The sequence below is a fragment of the Micromys minutus genome (assembly GCF_963924665.1).
Source record: "Micromys minutus genome assembly, chromosome: 24".
Lineage (NCBI taxonomy): Eukaryota > Metazoa > Chordata > Mammalia > Rodentia > Muridae > Micromys > Micromys minutus.
The window spans coordinates 46,707,841-46,725,513 of NC_137959.1; the positions used below are offsets into that span (position 1 = coordinate 46,707,841).

Here is a 17,673-nt window from a genome sequence, read left to right on the forward strand (position 1 = left end):
TGGTGACAACCTACTACAGGGTCAGTAGCTCCACGTTCCAGTTAAGCGGAGCCCTCATCCTGGTGTGTCTTACCTTCATTTGTGCTAGCCTCTCACTGTGGTTCCTGTTTTCCTAACAATCAGTCGGATGAGAGGCAGGACTTTATGAAGCCCAACATGGCACCAAATTCCTGGTCCTCCTGCCTCCAGCTCCAGTGTGTCAGAATTTCAGGTGTGTAACAATATTCCTGGTGCTAGGGATTGAACCTCCGTTTCATTCACCCCGAGCAAGTACACAGCTGACCAAGCCACATCCCCTGCCCTCGGAGGATCTTCTAACACCCTCGGCCATGGCTGCTTATCCCCTTCTGTGAAACAGCTTCTCAAATCTCTTTGTTGGATTGCTTCTCTGACATCTTTTGTTTGTTTTATTGTCTATTTAAGGTGTCTGTGTGCACTTGAGTGAAGTTGCCTAGTGAGGCCAGAAGAGGGCATTAGATCCCACATCTGAACTTTCCATGGGAGACCACTTACCCATCAACCATCTCCCCAAAACATTTATCTAACTTCTCAGATGTAAGAAATTTTATGCAAATCTCAATGCAAATATCTCACGTTTTGTAAATATTTTCGTCCTAATCTGTCTTTCCGTGTTCTTAATGACCTCTTCTTAATTCTGCTATTTTACACGTGTGATAGTTTGCTTCATGTACATATGTGCATCTGCTGAGGGGGTCGGAAGAGGTCATCAGATCACCTGAGTCACAGTATTAGGCCACTATGCAGGTGCTGGGAAGCAAACTCAGGTACTCTAAAAGAGCAGCGAGAGTTCTCAACCACTTGTTGGTGAAGGGCCATCTCTTCTACCCCCTACCAGGCTGGTATCCTTTTTAAAATATGCATTTCTATTATTTAGAGTGGTTTGGGTGCACTGGTGCCGTGATGTGTGTGAAGTCAGAGACAGTTCTCAGGCGACACTGCTTTCCTGTCTCCTTGTGGGATCCAAAGATTGGCTGCCAGGTCTGTGCAAGTCTACCATTCCACTGACGCTTTTCCCAACCCCGAAAGCCACCAGCTCCCTCAATGGTATCCTTTGGGAAGCAAAAATATTTTAATATTGACAAAGTCTAATTTTTTAATTTTTTTTTCTATAGTTCATCTTTGTGTGTGAGGGAGAGCTTGTGTTCTAAGATACCTTTATCTCAAGTTCACAAAGATTTGCTCCCACGCTTCTTCTTGTACCACGGGTTTGAGGTTCGCTTGAGGTGTGTGATCCATTCTGAGGAAATGCTGGTGTGTATAGTGTCGAGGACTATTAGTCCACGTAGATGGCTCTCTAGAACTGTCTACCAGAATGAAACATAACAAAAACTATGCTGTGCTGAACTGTTTGCTTCTTTAATTTAAAAAGAAGAGAGTGGGCTGGAGAGGTGACTCGGTGTTCTTGCAGAGGAGCTGAGTTCAGTTCCCAGCACCTAAACAGTAACTCACAACTGCTTCTAACTCCAATCCCGTGGACCCAGTGGCCCAGCCTGACCTGAGGGCACCAGGCACACACATGTGAGCAAAACACTAGACATAAATAAAGTTTTTTTTTTTAAATAGAAAAAAAATTCAACTGAGCCAAGCTGGCTCTGTTATGCCAGCACTTTGGAGACTGAGGCAGGAGGATTGCTGCAAGTCTGGGGTCATCCTGGGCTACATGTAAGTTCGAGGCCTGCCTGAGATTTCATCTGGACAGACACACACACACACACACACACACACACACACACACCAATTGATCCTGTAAGTATGTATCAGTACCATCAATGCAGACATTTGACTCTTGGTTACTTAAGAGTCCCTAGAACTGCCAAGATCTATTCCTGGCACTCTGCTTGGCTTCGATCCTCTATGTTTCCTGAGACTCAAGTCACATCTGGGGACACGGTGCTCACCAGCCACCTGCCCACTGTTCATTCCTTTCCCTTTTTGTTTCCTGCAGTTCACAGCTTAGTGGCATATTTATGGTAATAGTAAACCTTACAAAGTCACAAAAGCAGCAACCTTACTCTGTGATATTCGAGATTTCTACAGCTGAAATCCATACTTACTTGTAATATCCAAATTCTAAAGAAGCACAGCTCCAAAAACAAAAGACAAAGGCCACACTAAGTTAGTATTATATATATATATATGTATATATATATATATATAATAGTACATATATACACATATATAGGCATATGTATATATCATATATTTCTACAACTCCCCTCTCTCTCTCCCTCCCTCTATCTATCTATCTATCTATCTATCTATCTATCTATCTATCTATATATATATATCTGTGCACACTTGGCCTAAAGAGCTGTTTTGTAAACAGATAACACAGCTTTACCCACTGTCAACAAAAGCTGTTTTTAAAATACATAAGCAGAGTAGGCTGCACCTGACAGGTCTGCCATTTCCACCATGGACACCAAGCCAGCACAGTGGCTCACACACAAAGGACAAAGTAGGAGACTCATCACAAATTCAAGGGCAGCCTGAGCTATACAGTTAGTTCCATACCAGCCTAAACTACAAAAGATTGTTATCTCCTGTACAACAAACAAGCAAACACACTCAAGCCCAACGGGGGGCTGGAGAGAGATGGGTCACCAGTTAAGGGTGATTACTGTTCCTGCAGAGGACCTGATTCAGGTTTCCATGTTAGGCAGTTCACAGCCACTTATAACTCTGTCTCTAGGGGATCTGACCTCTGGACACCAGCATTCATGTGCACACACATGCACATGGTTTAAAAGAAAACCAAACCAAACTTGGACCCACATAAAATGTCTTTTTTAAAAAAAGATTTATTTATTTAGTTTATGTTTATGAGTACACTGTAGCTGTCTTCAGATACACCAAATCTCATTACAGATGGTTGTGAGCCACCACGTGGTTGCTGGGAATTGAACTCAGGACCTCTGGAAGAGCACTCAGTGCTCCTAACTGCTGAGCCATCCCTCCAGCCCAAGAAATGTCCTAAGTCAAAAGTAACACAGGTGTCTCAAAATGCATTTGTTTTTACTACGAGAGTGCAATTACTATGTGAATTCAACTTGAGAACATCTAGTCAGTCTACAAGACAATAAGCCAATAGTAGGTGTGACTGAGGCTGAAGAAGTCACACTCGGGGAGTGGTACATGGCAAAGGTACCCCAAGTACCAGCCACTATTTTATGATTTGGTTTCCAAAGCTTCCTCAGACTGGGTGTGACCCTGGGATTGGTCCTCAGCAAGGAATAAAAAACCAAAGTTGGAGTGTACACAGCTTAGAATAAATCTCAGGGGCTGAGATCCCTCATGGTTAAGAGCACTTGCTGAGTTCCATTCCTTGCACCCACATGGAGTTCACAGTGTCTGTAACTCAAGCTCCTGGAGCTCTGACAGCCTCTTCTGGACTTCAAGGGCACTAAGCATGTACATGGTCCAGAACATACATGCAGGCAAACATTCATAAAATAAAAACAATCAGGATGAGCTCTGACCCTCACCTCCACTGTAGCTTATCTTGTATGGGTGAGTAGCTTTCAACATTAACGTCTACCATATTCAGTTCTGAATGCAGACCTAGTAAACTCACCATTACAACAGAACATATATTGCCACCTGACTTCAAGCTGTGAAGGGGGGTCCGGGATCCAGTGTTCTCTGCCAGGGTCACTTGGCACCCATAATGTAACAGGCTATGTGAATGAGGACACAATGCCCTTTAACCAGGGGTCAGCTTCCCCCTCACCAGGCCATGGGCCAACTGCCCAAGTAACAACGGATGGGCTTAGTTAAAAATAAAGCTTTATGTTCTAGTAAAAGCCAACCAAGAATTCCGACTCTAAGCTCAGGAAATAGTTAGTTAGGTGCCTGCCACGCAGGCATGTGTTCAAGCCCCAACACCCACATAAAAAGGCAGGGGAGGTTGAAACAGGTGGATTCTTGGGCTCACTGGCCAGCCTTACAAGCAGGATTGGCAAGATCACATCCCAGTGGGATGCCCTGTCTAAAAAACAGTGTGGATAGAAAGAGCTGGTTACAAACCTGACCTGCAGGGCCTCTTGCCCATTGCAGGCTTCAGTAAGCAATCACCCTCCCTTTCCCAGACAATAAGATGAAAAAACATCTGCAGGACTGAACAATTTCTACACTGTGTAACACTCAAACATGGTCCCTGGAAACCAGATCAGAGAACAAAATGGTTCCTACACGTTTTAAAGACCTTTTCCACCAAAACTTCCCAGGGATGCTTCGGAGTTAACAATCACAGGAACTGCCTCTAACATATGCAGCACACAGTGATGTGAGGCCCAGCTCTGTTCAGTCAGTAAAGATATCTTAACTCAGGCACACTGTGAAAACTACTAAGGCTTTTTCTTCTTTAAAAACTCAGATGAATTGTCCTGCAATGCCCATTACATGTAGGATAAAACCCAAAAGTAAAACATATTTGCATGTGTGCCATGGAAGGAGAAAAGAAAAGAGGCAGAAAGAGAAAGATTAAATTACCATCCAGTATGTATATATTCCAAATGCCCTGGGCAGACACCTCAAGTCTTAGCTTCCACAGTGACATACACAGATGGTTTGTTTCTGTGAGGAGACTACAAAGCCAACAACTTCTGAAGCCTACACACATGCCTATCTGAGCCTCCTAATTCACACGCCCGTCCTTGTAGAAGACCCGAAACATAAATTCTGACAACACCAGGAGAAGACAGTCAATAAGGACGGGTGGGCATGTCTGTAATACCAGGTACTCGGAAGCTTGGATCTTTGGGGGCGCCCTTATAACAGGAACCTAAAATACATTTTAAAATTATTATTATTTTTACATTTCTCTGACTCTGTGTGATGTTGACCCATACTCGATGACATGCATGTGGAGGTCAGAAGACAACCTATCCTTCACCAAGTGGGTCCTGAAGATCAAATGTAGGTCCTAGGCTTGGTGGCAAGAGCCTTGACCTACTGATAGCAAATCAAAATAAGGCAGACGCGGCGTTGTCAGAATTACAACATAAAAGAGAAGCTGAGATTGTGGAAGCAGGGCTCAGAGAAACCTAAGACTTGTCAACATGGCCTAGAGCAAGCACTAGAACTAAAGGTTCAGGATTTCACAGGTCAGAATAAGCAACAGAAAGAGGAGAATCAAGATGGAGCCTAGGGAGAAAGATGGTTCAGATCGAGGTGAACTAGATCGACTTTATCTTGTCTAGATGGGCGGTTTATATCTTTATTAATTGGCAGTGAATTTATTGTTTGGATGGATTGTGGGTTGAGAATTTAACATATAAATCTAATTGCTAAATTACATGTTTCTGGAACTTTGATTTTACCAGTGCAGAGTGAGAGTACATGGGCCACGCAACAAGATATGTGTGCCAGGCGTGGTAACTACCCTCTAGGGGACCTCATGGAGAGGGCAGCTAAAAGACAGCCAGCCAGGAGAGAGCGGCTTTCGATCCCGTGTCAAGAGTAGCAGCCTGGTCCGCACGTGCCACATGGCCCTGGTGGTGCCGGCACTAGCTCGGGATAAAAGGTTACCCCTTTTTCATTTTTACCGCCACACATCTTTACTTAAGATGGTTTATGCCGGGTATAACCACGCACCCCTGCAATGCCAGCACTCCAGAGGCTGAGACACAAAGACGGACTGAGCTCAAGGCTACTGCGAGCTACAAGTGAGACCCTGTCCTGGGACCACTGTTGCTGTTACAGAAATGACTTGCTCTATGGACACTTCCTTACCAACTCAGTGCTCGGAGAATGAACGCAGGTTCGTGATCAAAATTGAGCACAATTAAGGTGGAACTTTTAAGACATATTATCTACTGTTTATTTAGTGGTTCTGTGTGCGCCTTGTCCCACAATACCACAAGAGCATGGCAGATCCTCTGAACTGGAGTAATAGACTTGTGGGTGCTGGGAACTGAACCCCGGTCCTCTGCAAGAGGCAACAGTGCCCTTCAACGCAGAGGTGTTAATTATCTGATTGGCTGATAAAGATGACAAATAGCCAATCACTGGGCAAAAATGAGGAGGTGGGCTTTCCGGGCAAGGCAGGAAGAGGAGGGGAGGAAGAGGAGTTAGAGCAGGACAGAGGGTGAGTTGTTGGAAGGAAGATGGAGCAGAGGCGTGGCCTGGAGACACTGCAAGTAGCAGGGATCTCACAGCTGGGGAAGGGGCAGATCTGCCCAATGTAGGCACGAAGTCTATAAATCTGTAACTAGGTTGCGTTTCTCTTGCACGGACATATTGGGGTTGGAGATTTAAGGCAACACTGAAGCATCTCCTCAGCCTTAATAGGCGAAATGTTCCAGGGTAAAATGTTTATCAAAGTCAAAATGAAGTAAATGCCCGGTTGGGTTCCTGCCATGCACAGCTCCGACCGCTGCTCGGCTGCTCGTGAAGTCAAACACTGGAATCCAGAACAGGTGCTCAGAACCAGGCTTTCTAACCCTAAGAGAGATGGCCATGCCTGGGTGAGGCCACGCCCTCTTGTTAAAAACCCTTTCATGGAAGGATGGTAGATCTCCCCCAGCCCCCTTCCCCCCACAATGCTCCCCCCACCTGGCTGGGGTTGCACCAGTTGTGAGTTGCACAAGGTGGATGCTGTGCTGAGAATCCACTGCAGGTCCTCGGAACACCCGCCCCCGGTTCCGTTAAATAAACTCTTCAGCCTGCCTTTACCGTGTCTGAGACTGGCTGTGACAATTTTAAGTTCATATCAACATCACAGCGATGCCACAGGTTGAAGTTATCTCTGACAGTGTGCCCTCTTCTTGGGGGTAACCTTGTGACCTATGTCTGAGGTCACTTTCAACATCACGCCTTAAGAGCTATGAGCCTTGGGGACACAGGCACACAGGCCACCTCTGCAGGGGGCAGGCTCTCAGAGCCCGGCCTGACTCCTATCATAGGAACTGGCACAGGCCTCCGCTTCACCTTCAAAGCAGACCTTTCTCCCAGTACTTGGAGTTAAAAATAGTTTAAGACCAGGCTGGCCTGGGCTATTTTTATCTGGAAAATTAGGGGTCAGGAACAACATAGCACGCAGAGAGGGGAACTGGCCACAATAGGAAAGAACACCCGCAGACTTGGGGATGAGAAAGGCTCCTGGAGATTAAGACACAAGTTTGGGCAGATGGTAAAGGAAGGTGCAGCCTAGGTCAGAGGATGGTCAAGGTCAAGTCACTGGGTGCTAGCATGTGCCTAACAGAGAAAGCACAGGCTTGGGGAGCTCCACACAGCAATCACAGTTTGTTTTGTGCTTATAGACTTGTGAGGCCTCTTATAGCCCAGGCTAGCCCTAAACTCCTTATGCAGCTGAGGATGACCTTGAACTGCTGACCCTTCTGTCTCCATCACCCAAGTGCTAGGATCATAGGTGTGTACCACCATTGTAGACTTGGAGTGAGTGTGTGTGTGTCCGTGTGGAGTATGCGTATGACTGAATCTGCACACGCAAAGGCCAGAGGAAGGCGTCAGAAACTGTGCTGCCATCACCCCGTATCTCACTGCCTTGAAATGGGGTATCTCAATGAACCAGGGGCTAGGCTGGCAGCCAGGGTTACAGGCCTGTGTGGCCTCACAGCTTTGAAACATGCATGTTGGGGACTCAGACCCCTCACCTCTGTGCTCTCACCTGCTGAACCATCTCCTCAGCTTGTTTTGGTTTGGCTTTCTTGGTTTAGTTCTATTTGTTTTCTTTCAGAAAGATCAGTGGAGATCTGACTTAGTTTGAGGTGGGAGGAACCACACTTGTGTGAGGGAGACTTAGTCCAGACATTAAAGGACATGAAACGTCTCAATGGCTGGCACAGGATCAGGATGGAGGCCCATCAGAGACTTGACCACTGGAGTGCTGGGGACTGAGACATGGAGAAGGCTCAGTTTTCACAACTCGGTAAGCAGTTCAGAGAATCAAACCACATCCTTGTGAGTCCAATCTAACCCAGTCACACCTGCCCCAGGACAGCCGTGAGTGCAGCCCAACATGATGGGAGGCCATGCTCCGACAGGGGTGCACCGCCCTGTGTAGTTCTCAGACGGGAACTCCATTGTTTCTGGATAGCAAGGTTGGATGTATGCACAAATGTGCCTGGGGCTTTTAAGTAAGGTCTGTAAGTGTTAGCAACTACCTTCCGTTTCGTGTACTCGTTTGTGGCAGAGTGCATGTGTACATTTTGTAATCACATATATAGCACACGTGTGTATGCACAGGTCTGAGGCGGATATTAAGAGTCTTCCCCTTGGACTCTTCCCCACCACCTTGGGTCATCCCTCAGTCAAGCCCAAAGCTTCTCAGTGTCAGGTCAACTTATGATACGTTGTATACAGCCAAGAAATCATAAAACAAAACAAAACAAAACAAAAAAAACAAAAAAACCGGGCACAGATATATGAGGAGCTGGATAGAAAATGATGAAAATCTCAACCAGGGTGGCCAGGTAGAAATCTCAGACCTAATGCTCACACTCAGGAGTCTGAGAAACAAGCAGCTGGAAACATTCATTTGATAAGACAAGGTGCTAGGACAAGGCTTCCCACTGTGAGGGGTGTGGCACTGGGGATAGGAGCTGTCAAGGCCACAGCAGGACACCACCTCCACCATGCACCACCATGCTCTTGGCAAGAGCTGGGGAAGCCACAGAGGGAAGGGACAAGGAGGCCACAGAAAGTACGTGGCAGGGAGTGAAACCGCTCTTTTCAAAAGGGACAGAAGACTAGAAAGAAGCGCTAAAGGAAAGGGAGTTCTCTGAAATCCTCCAGGGTAGAGAGGAAACTGGGTTTGAACAGGAGAAGTAGCCCAGGAATGAAGTAGCCCAGGTTTGCCCTGAACTCACTACAAGGCTGAGGATGGCTTTCAACTCCTGATCCTCCTGCCTCCTCTTCCCCCAAGTGCAGGGATTACTGACATGCTGCTACCTCAGTTTACGAAAGAATGGACTAGGACCTTTTGGCACCTGCCAGGCAAGTACTCTCAAGTGAGTCACAACTCAGACTGGGAGATATTTTCTAAATACATGAAACCTGTAACACTGACAGAGGAGAGGGTGACACATGCTTCTGAAACTCCATGATTTTTCCAAAATGACAGCTTCTTTGGAAAGCTTTCCTAGCCTATGCATGACCAGGATTCAGCTTCTGAGCCCCGCCCCTTCCCCCAAACAGCAATCCACGCAACCCAGCTCAGAGCCTTCCCTCCAACAGCTGGGCTCAAGAGGACAGGCTTGTGCTGACCCGGCACCTGGGAGCACACAAGACAGATACATGACATAGTATATGTAGGTAGCTACCACAGAAACAGGTCACACACAGAATCCAGTTTAAACCTGTTCCTCCATCTACCCTGACTCCTGCCCTTCCCTACCAGCCCTCACTTCTAACACTCAATACAAACCACGCCAAGTTATCAAGTCTTTCAAAACTGAGGTGGGCTGTGTCTCATCCCTGTCCAGTCAGGTGCTAGAGTGGGAGACTAATCTAGGAGTCTGTAGAGCCTCCCAGATGAAGTATGGCTGATGCAGGTGTGTGTGAAGAAGCCTGGTGCTGGCACTCCACTGTCCTGGTCACACGAAGTACAGGCACACTGCTGTAGTATCCTTAATGTACCCAGCAGGAAGGTAACGCTTCCCCAGGAACAATAACAGTGGTGCACACCTGTAACCCCCAGGAACAATAACAGTGGTGCACACCTGTAACCCCTAGCACTCCAACGGCTGAGGCAGGAGATCTACTATTGCTTAAGGCCCTCTCTCTAAACAGAAAGAAACAACGAAGACAGGGATGAAGTGCAGACCATGAATCATCATGGGCACACGCTTAAGGATAAGCTATCATTAACTGGTGCAGCGTAAATCAATTATAACAGGGTGCAGGGGAGGGGATACCCCCATGATTAGCTAGAAAGACGGGGGCCTTAGGCCCTTGGAAGCTTCTCTGTGGCTTTTTGACTTGCCCTCTTTTGCAGCCAGTAACTAAGCCCTGCCTGGCAACAGCAGAACCTGCCAGAAGCAGGGTGGGGGACAAGTGTAGGTTCTTCTGCAGGTACAGCATACAGCACGAAGACCCTGGCCCAGGACATCCCCCAGACCTCAACAAGACGGCCTCCATATTAGAGGAGCCACCCTGACCTTAACACCCAACACACAGGCTCCAACACCTACCACAGCTGGAGCAAGGAGGTTCTCTCCGAATGTATTACCCTTGCATTTTGGCTTCCGTGGTCCCACTTCTTGCTAACTGATGTGTGTCAACCAGGAAATGTTTTCTGTGCTGTAAGACAAAGAGCTGTAAGGTTCAGGGCTGTGTGACTTGGGAAAATTCCTCAGGCAGCTGCTGCCTGGCAACAAAGGCTTCCCTTTCGGCTTTAGGGTGTCCGTGTGGTGGGACTAAGAGCAAGGTGGTGCATGCCTATAACCCGGCACACTGGAGGTGGAAGGAGGAGGGTCAGAGGTTCAAAACCAGCTTGGGCTGCTTAGCAAGTCTGAGGCCTGTCTTGGCTACATGAAATCCCGTCTCAGTGCTAAGAGCTCTCGGACATTCACAAGAAGTTCAGTCCCCTACACCAGAAAAGACTATGTTAGAGTGAATGGTGAGAAATTAAATAAAAGAACCAAGCTGATAACATCAACCCAAAGATGCCAGAAAGCACAGGCTTCAAAACCAATGATGCCCTGGTCTTACCAAGGAGCAAGAACCGGAGACCCTGCTTCAGGTGACACAGCTCCGACAGCAACAGGACAGACACCGTGGAAAAGAACGCCAAGCTAAGGTGTCAGAATGGTCAAAGCATTTGCAAGGAGCAACGTAAAGTGTGTCACATATGACCAGTTCCTCCGGAAACAGCAAAAAGTGAGGAGGGGTACATCCACTTCCGCTGGCTGTCACTAGCAGCTCCAAGGTCCTTTCTTGAAAGTCACTTAGCCTTCTCCAGAATTTATTTTCTGTTTGAAAGGAAAAAATAAAAGTGTGTGCCTGTGTGTGTGTATGTATTCACACCTGTGCATGCTCATGTACAATGTGCATGTGGATATGTATGCATATTTGCATGTGTGTGTGTGTGTGTCTGCATGTGTGTGTGTGTCTGCGTGTGTGTGTGTGTGTGTGTGTGTGTGTGTGTGTGTGTTCGAGTGCCAGCGCACCAGATTGTGGTGATTAAGTCAAAACCCACCTAAGCCTTTTCTGTCCAGCTCACAAGAGATAGAAAGACAGGAAAAACAGTGATCTCTGGAAGAAAGGATCGTGGCTAGATCTCTAAATTTAAGCCTAGCCTGGTCTACAAGCAAGTCCCAAGTCAGCTGGGGCTCCACAGTGAGACTCTCCCTCAAACTAAGAAAAGAAGGAATCATAAAATTGATCACTTTTTTAAAACATGGGGAGAGTAATACTTAGTAATAGTGCGACCTATTGCTTTCCAGTCAAAGCGCATTGCTTGTGTGCAGGCCACACAGACTCCCCACAGCAAGCAAAGGGACAGACAGACAAGACAGTACTGTGAATACCAACGGAGGCTCAAAGACAGAGCCACTGATGACCGGCTCAGCATCCAGCCCAGATCCCACAGGGACTCTCCTGTTTAGAATGCCCTTCCTCCCTCCTCAGATTCCCTGAAGGTGTTTTTGTGAGGCAGGGTCTCACTATATGGTGCTAACTGGCCTGGAACTCCGAACTCCCTATATAGACCAGGCTGGCCTCAAACTCACAGAGATCCACCTGCCACTGCCTCCTAAGTGCTGGGTTTAAAGCTGTGAACCATCATCCCCATGGTAACCTCTCAACTTCTTTACGGACCATCTTCTACTCAGCTGGTAGGGATCAGCCAGGCCCCAAACCTTTCGGCCTTTCTGCACACAGGACTACTGACTTTACTCTTTCCTGATGCAGCTGCTCTTATTACCATGGCCAAAGTGCTGGGATGGGGGCTGTCAATCTGCAGGTTCCGTCAACCTGTGGATTGCGACCTCTTTGGCGGTTGCACATCTGGTATGATTCATAACAGTAGATTAGTTATGGAGCAGCCACGAAATGAGCTGGAGGTCACCACGACATGAGGGGCCGTATGAAAGGGTCTCGGCATCGGGAATCCCTGGAGGAATAAGAGGAGGGCAGAAGCAGAGGGGAAGGAAGCCCTGTCCAGTTCTGCTCTTTGCAGGATGGCAAAGATTTACCTCTGCTCCGGTCTGGAGGCTTTTCTCTGGACCCAAGGCCAGCACAGTCTGAGATGCGTCTGCCTCTCCGTACAGGGCTTTGTCACCTAAGAGGATTGCCACCTCTCTCTGTGGCAGCTGCAGTAAAGCAGCAGGATTGTCCTCATCCTGTTCTCGGCTCTAAAAGCCTTCCAGAGCTGTCTAATTAACCGCAGCACAGAAAACTCCGAGTGCTTCCTGCTCTCATCCTATTCCCGCCCGACCCCAACGTGCTTCGAAGTCCTGGGGGTGCTCCCAGGCAGGTGCTCCCCAACATCTCTCCTTTACATACATTCTTAAATAAACATATGAGATTTTGAGTTAAGTTTTAAAAGCATTACACATGTAATTTACTGGTTTGTTTTGGGTTTTTTGGACACAGGTATCTCTGTACAACCCAGTCTAGCCTCAAACACTATTCTCCTGCCTCAGCCTCCTGTATTGTTTTGTTTTTTGACTTTGCAGGGCCTTAAGTGACACACCTGGCACTGCAGTAATCTCAATGACAAACATCTTGCAGCAGACACACAGTGCCCAAGCCCCTGGGGTCCTGTTCCGCTGAACTCCAGCCACAGAGCCTGTGACTTCTGGTAATGCTCAGACGAGACGACATTGCTATGCACAAGGGAAGACCGTGGCTCCCTGCTGCTGACTGGGCCTTCCTGATGGAAGGATGTGAGAAAGGCTAAGAGGTCAAAGGGCAGTTTAAGGGTAAGAAAAGGGTGAGGATCCCAGAGAGGGTGAAGAGTGGAGATGGGTTACATCAGCGGCAGTAATCACGTTTCTGGTTTTCTTCTGTATTACTTCATCTTCCTTCCGGGGTTCCTCTTTTTAAGAGTGAGGGCAAGCAGTGGCAGACGCTGGGGGAGGGCAACCTGGAAGGTCCTCCTGTATGTGTAGCTGATGTGAGCTTGGCTGGAAGATCTGACTTACATCCTAGTATCTGGGGGTTGAAGCAATGGCTCAGTGGTTAAGAGCACTCAGTGGCTGCTCTTCTAGAGGACTTGGGTCAGTCCCCAGCACCAACACAGTGGCTAAGGATGATCTGTAATTCCAGTCCCGAGGGATTCACGCCCTCTTCTGGCCTACATTGGGCACTGTACATGTGTGGGGCACAGATGCAGGGATGAAACACTTGTGCACTTATTTTTTTTCTAATAATAAAAAGTACTCCTGGCATCTTACAGGACATGCAGTGAGAGAATCGTTCCTCTCAATGTCTTCTAACTGAGGCGGGGACCATGCAGGGACAACCCCACTACTCCAATAGCCGAAGTGAGAAACACACACTGGCAGGACCAAAGACAAGACATGACGCTCTCAAAGGCAGCCAAACATAACAGCGTTGTTCGGATTAACCCCTTAGAGATAGACCTAAAAGAGTGGGGCTAGTCACTAAACACACAGCACTTTTAAGTATATAAAGTGAGCATCGTATAGTTAAAAAAGCTCACACAGCCAGAGAGCCAGACATACCCCCTCAACATCAACAGAGATGCCTATCCAAACAGAGAGCCACGCCCCCTTCCCCCCAGCACTTAGGAGGCAGAGGCAGGGCTGTGAATTCTAAGGCTAGCCTGGTCTACCTAGTGAGTTCCAGGATACCCAGGACATAGTAAGACCCTGTCTCAAAACAAAACAAAAAAATCCCCTAGAAATGTAGGCAAACAGAGGCTTCAAGTCTGGCTTGAATCTGACCCAGGTACCTAAATGGTGGGCTGTGGCCTAGTATGACCCATCCCGCACTCCAAGTGTAAATCAGGGAAGTCACTCATTGTCCAACAGCGAGATCACAACAACACTGGCTGTACTGAACACAGTCTGCAGCCTGATGCAGCCTGCTTACTCAAGATTTGGGAGGTGTGTGTAACTGGTGTCTAAGTGCCCAAAAGCAATATCTTTTTTCTCTTTAATAAGTAATTACACTACATGTTCAAACATGATTACCTAATTTTTTTTAAAGTCAAAAAGTTCAATGAGGGGCTGGTGTGGTGACTCAGGAGGTAAAGGTACTTGTTCCAAGTCTGATGGCTTAAGTTCCATCCCCAGGACCCCCTCGATAGGAGCATCAATTCCAGAAAGCTGTCCTCTGACCTCTGCACAGACACGTGTGGACGGACTTGAATGTACACAAACACACACTCATATACCAAATAAGTAATAAATGTAATTTTTAAGACATGAGGGTCAATGAAAGAAAGTCCTTCAGATTGCCTCCACAGACCCTGAATGAATGAAAATGTGAGCTCAAATGTGGCGCTAGGCTGGCTGGTCCCCTAGACAGCAAGAGACTTAAATCAGGACTGCTCCTCCAGCTACCTCAACCTCTGAGGAAAGAGGATGTCTGTTCCCCAACAGCTGTCCCAGGAGACCCCCTGCCCTCAGAGCCAGGCTAGCTGTAGCCTCTTCCCTAAGAACAGGAGGAAGGTGAGAAGCCTGCACTACCTCAGGAAAGTATATCCATCAAGGCTGAGGGAAACCACTCTCCTTGCGCCACAGCCCACACAAAGATGTCCCCCAATAGTAGCTCCATCTCGGGGTGAATGGTGACATCCAGATGTCAGCCAGGACAGCCTTTCTTCTTACATGAAATGGAAACCGCATAGAAAGCCCAGACTGGGGTCCAATGGGACTTCCCCACCCCCCTCGGCTTTACTGTACTTCTGGAGACAGCATCTCATGAAGACCAAGCTGCCCTCCAACAGGAGACGTAGCAGAACAAGACCTTAAACTTCCCATCGTCCTCCGGAGAAATGGGGCTGCAGAAGTTCACAAGTGGTTTACATGCCCCTGGGGATCAAACTCGGGTTTCTCTCCATGATGGGCACCCACACTGTCACCCGTGCTACAGATCTACCATGAAGCTTAATTTTAAGCAACTTTTTCTTGAGGTCACTTGATATTAGGACAGGTGCCCCATTCAGTACTGAGTTTGCAGTGCATTAGGCTTCTCATTCCACTCGGATTTTTCCCTCCTAAACACGCTCAGTCCGACAGTCTCATATGGCTGCCCACAGAGTTTAAAACCCACACAGCCAACAATTACTGGGAAGAGCTTGTGTGTACAAACTCGTGTGTCAGGGTTTTCCAAAAGCTCCCAAAACTCGGGCTAACTGCAGAAGGAGGGTGGATCAGAGTGCCCTGGAAGGCCGAATACAAAGAACAAATTCAGATCTGGGAAGGAAAGTGGAGAGCCAATGTCTGCCACAGGAGGGAGGGAGCCACAGACTGGAAGGAACCGCCACAGTAAGAGAACGAAGAAAAAAAAATCCCACCAAACCTAAGGTTAAAAGGTGCAATGCACTCCGACCTCCAATTCCGTGTCAGTTTTGTTTTAAAAATAAATAAATAATGAATAAACCAGGAAACCACAGAAGCAGCTCTTTTTCAACAGGAGAATCACATTAACAAAGCGGATAGAGGAAACCTGTGCTCTGAGAGTAACCTACCTACTATGAGTCCTGGGAACGGAAACACCTCTTTCCCGGTTTGGTAGTGGGTTTCAAAACAGTAGGGACAGCCAGCAAGATAAAGCTACAAGGGGGAGGGGAGCAGGCCGCCAAGCTTTTCCTGAATACAGGGAGTCTTCCGACCACAGGCTTTTAAATGGACCTTTTCTGGGGGCAGCTGACAGAGTCCCAGCTAAACACAGTGTCTGGCTCTCAATCAGAGCCGGGTGCGCGCTGAAAACCGCGGGGCTTTTAACTAGCTTAAGCACACAGACAAGATGCATCACCCAGACCCGCTGTACCTGGCACCCCAACGCCCCCCACGAGTGACCAGGGCTCCGGCAGGCTCTGCACTATGGCTAAGAGTACTACAGGGACAAAAGGAGCCACGCTGAAGCAGAGCGCCGGCCTCGGGGGGCGGGGGTGGTGGTCCTCACAGACCCTCCTTCGGGCGCGAGCCCCAGCCACTTACTTTCGTCCGGCCGTTTATCCTGTAGTTGCCCAGCTTCCCGCTGCAGTGGCGGATCAGGTCGTCCATGCTGCTCATGAGCAGGCCGATGGTCTCGCAGCCGGGCTCTTTGCCCTCGATCCAGGTGATCTGGTCCCCCCGGATGTCCTTGGAAGAGTCACTCTTCTGGCTGACCAGCTGCCCGTCCGTGAACTTGCCGGTGTCGTGCAGGGCGCGCACCTCGTCGCCGATCTGCTGCCCGGTCTCCCTGCCCAGGAAGTCGTCCACCACGCAGATGCCGTGCTTGTTCATGCACGGCACGATGTACTCCAGAGCCAGCTTCAGCGCGGGCAGCGGCTTGGTCTGCCCGTTGGGCCGCAGCCCTCCGCCGGGACTCAGCGCCTCTCCGGGGCCGCCGCCCGCTGGGCACAGGCTGGCGCGTTCGGGGCCCGGAGACTTGCTAGGAGGAGGATCTTCGGAGCTGGACTCTGACAGGCCGGGGCCGCTCCCGGCCTGTACCGCGTCCTCCGGGCCCGGTACGCGCGAGGCCGCCGCGCTGTCCCCTCGCCGGGCCGCCCCGCCGGCGCGCGCGGCTCCCGGGGCCCCACCGGGCGGGGGCGCGACACGGGGCTGCGCCGGCGCGGGCTGCGCTCGGGGGGCCTCGCCGCCCTGGCACACCAGCTTGTGCTTCTTCCAGTCCTGCCGCTGGTGCTCCTTGCAGCAGTAGAAGGAGCTGCGGCAGCGGCCACAGCGCAGCAGGTTCTCCATCTTCCCGCACAGCTCGCAGTACTGCCGGTCGCGCTCGCTGGCGCTCAGCACGCCGGGCCCGCCGCTGTCACTGGCCATGGCCGCGGCAGGGCGGGCCGCGGGCCGGGAGCGGGGCGGCGGCGGGGCCGTCGGGGCGCCCGCCCGGGGCCGCCGCCCGCTGCGGGAGGCCGCGCGCGCCCTGGCCTCGCCTGCCTCGCCCGGGGCCGCCTAGCGCCGCATCGCGCCGGAGAGAGCGCGGCCTGCGCGGCGCCCTGTCCGGGCGGGCCCAACCGGCTGCGTCGGGGCGGGCGGGCAGGGCGCGGGCCTGCGGGCGCCACTCGCTCCGCGCGCGCTGCACGTACACCACGGCCCCGGCGACCCGGCGCGCGGGCGGAGAGGGCGGGGGCCGCGCGCACGCGGCGGGCCGGGCCTAGCAGGCGGGCGCGCCGCTTCCTCCGCCCTCCCCTCCTCGCGGCTCCGCCCGGGGCGCGCGTCGCGGGCCTGCACGCGCGCGCGCGCGCGGCTCCACCTGCCCGGCCGGGGGCTGCCTTGGCCACCTCGGTCTCGCGGAGAAGGAAACGGAAGCTCAGACGGCCGCTGGGCCGCTCGGAGCTCCCGGACGGCTGCCGCGCGCTCCCGGGCTGCTGCTCCCGGGAGGCCGCGGAGGGCACAACAAAGGCCCCCCGGGCAGCTTGCTCGGAGACTGGCTCTTGCAGTCACCGGCCCGGTTCTGGCTTTGCTTTGTTTGTTTTTGCTTTTCTGCGTTCCTTAAACTCTGAGCTTTCTCCCGGTTCCGGTTCGAGACCTCCTGGGTTAAGTAAGGTAATCAGGG

General features: G+C 50.1%; 1 protein-coding gene across 2 annotated transcripts in view; it reads right to left on the minus strand.

Moving 5' to 3' along the window:
* Positions 1-17,226, minus strand: part of EGLN1 (egl-9 family hypoxia inducible factor 1) — a 37,312-nt gene extending 20,086 nt beyond the window's left edge. For both annotated transcript variants that reach the window (XR_013975531.1, XM_080937466.1), the window contains exon 1: positions 16,119-17,226. Coding sequence is in view for 1 of the 2 variants with exons in the window: in XM_080937466.1 (XP_080793592.1) it covers positions 16,119-16,940 (822 nt within the window). In the remaining variant the exon portion in view is untranslated. The remainder of the gene's footprint in view (positions 1-16,118) is intronic.
* Positions 17,227-17,673: the final 447 nt, after the last annotated feature.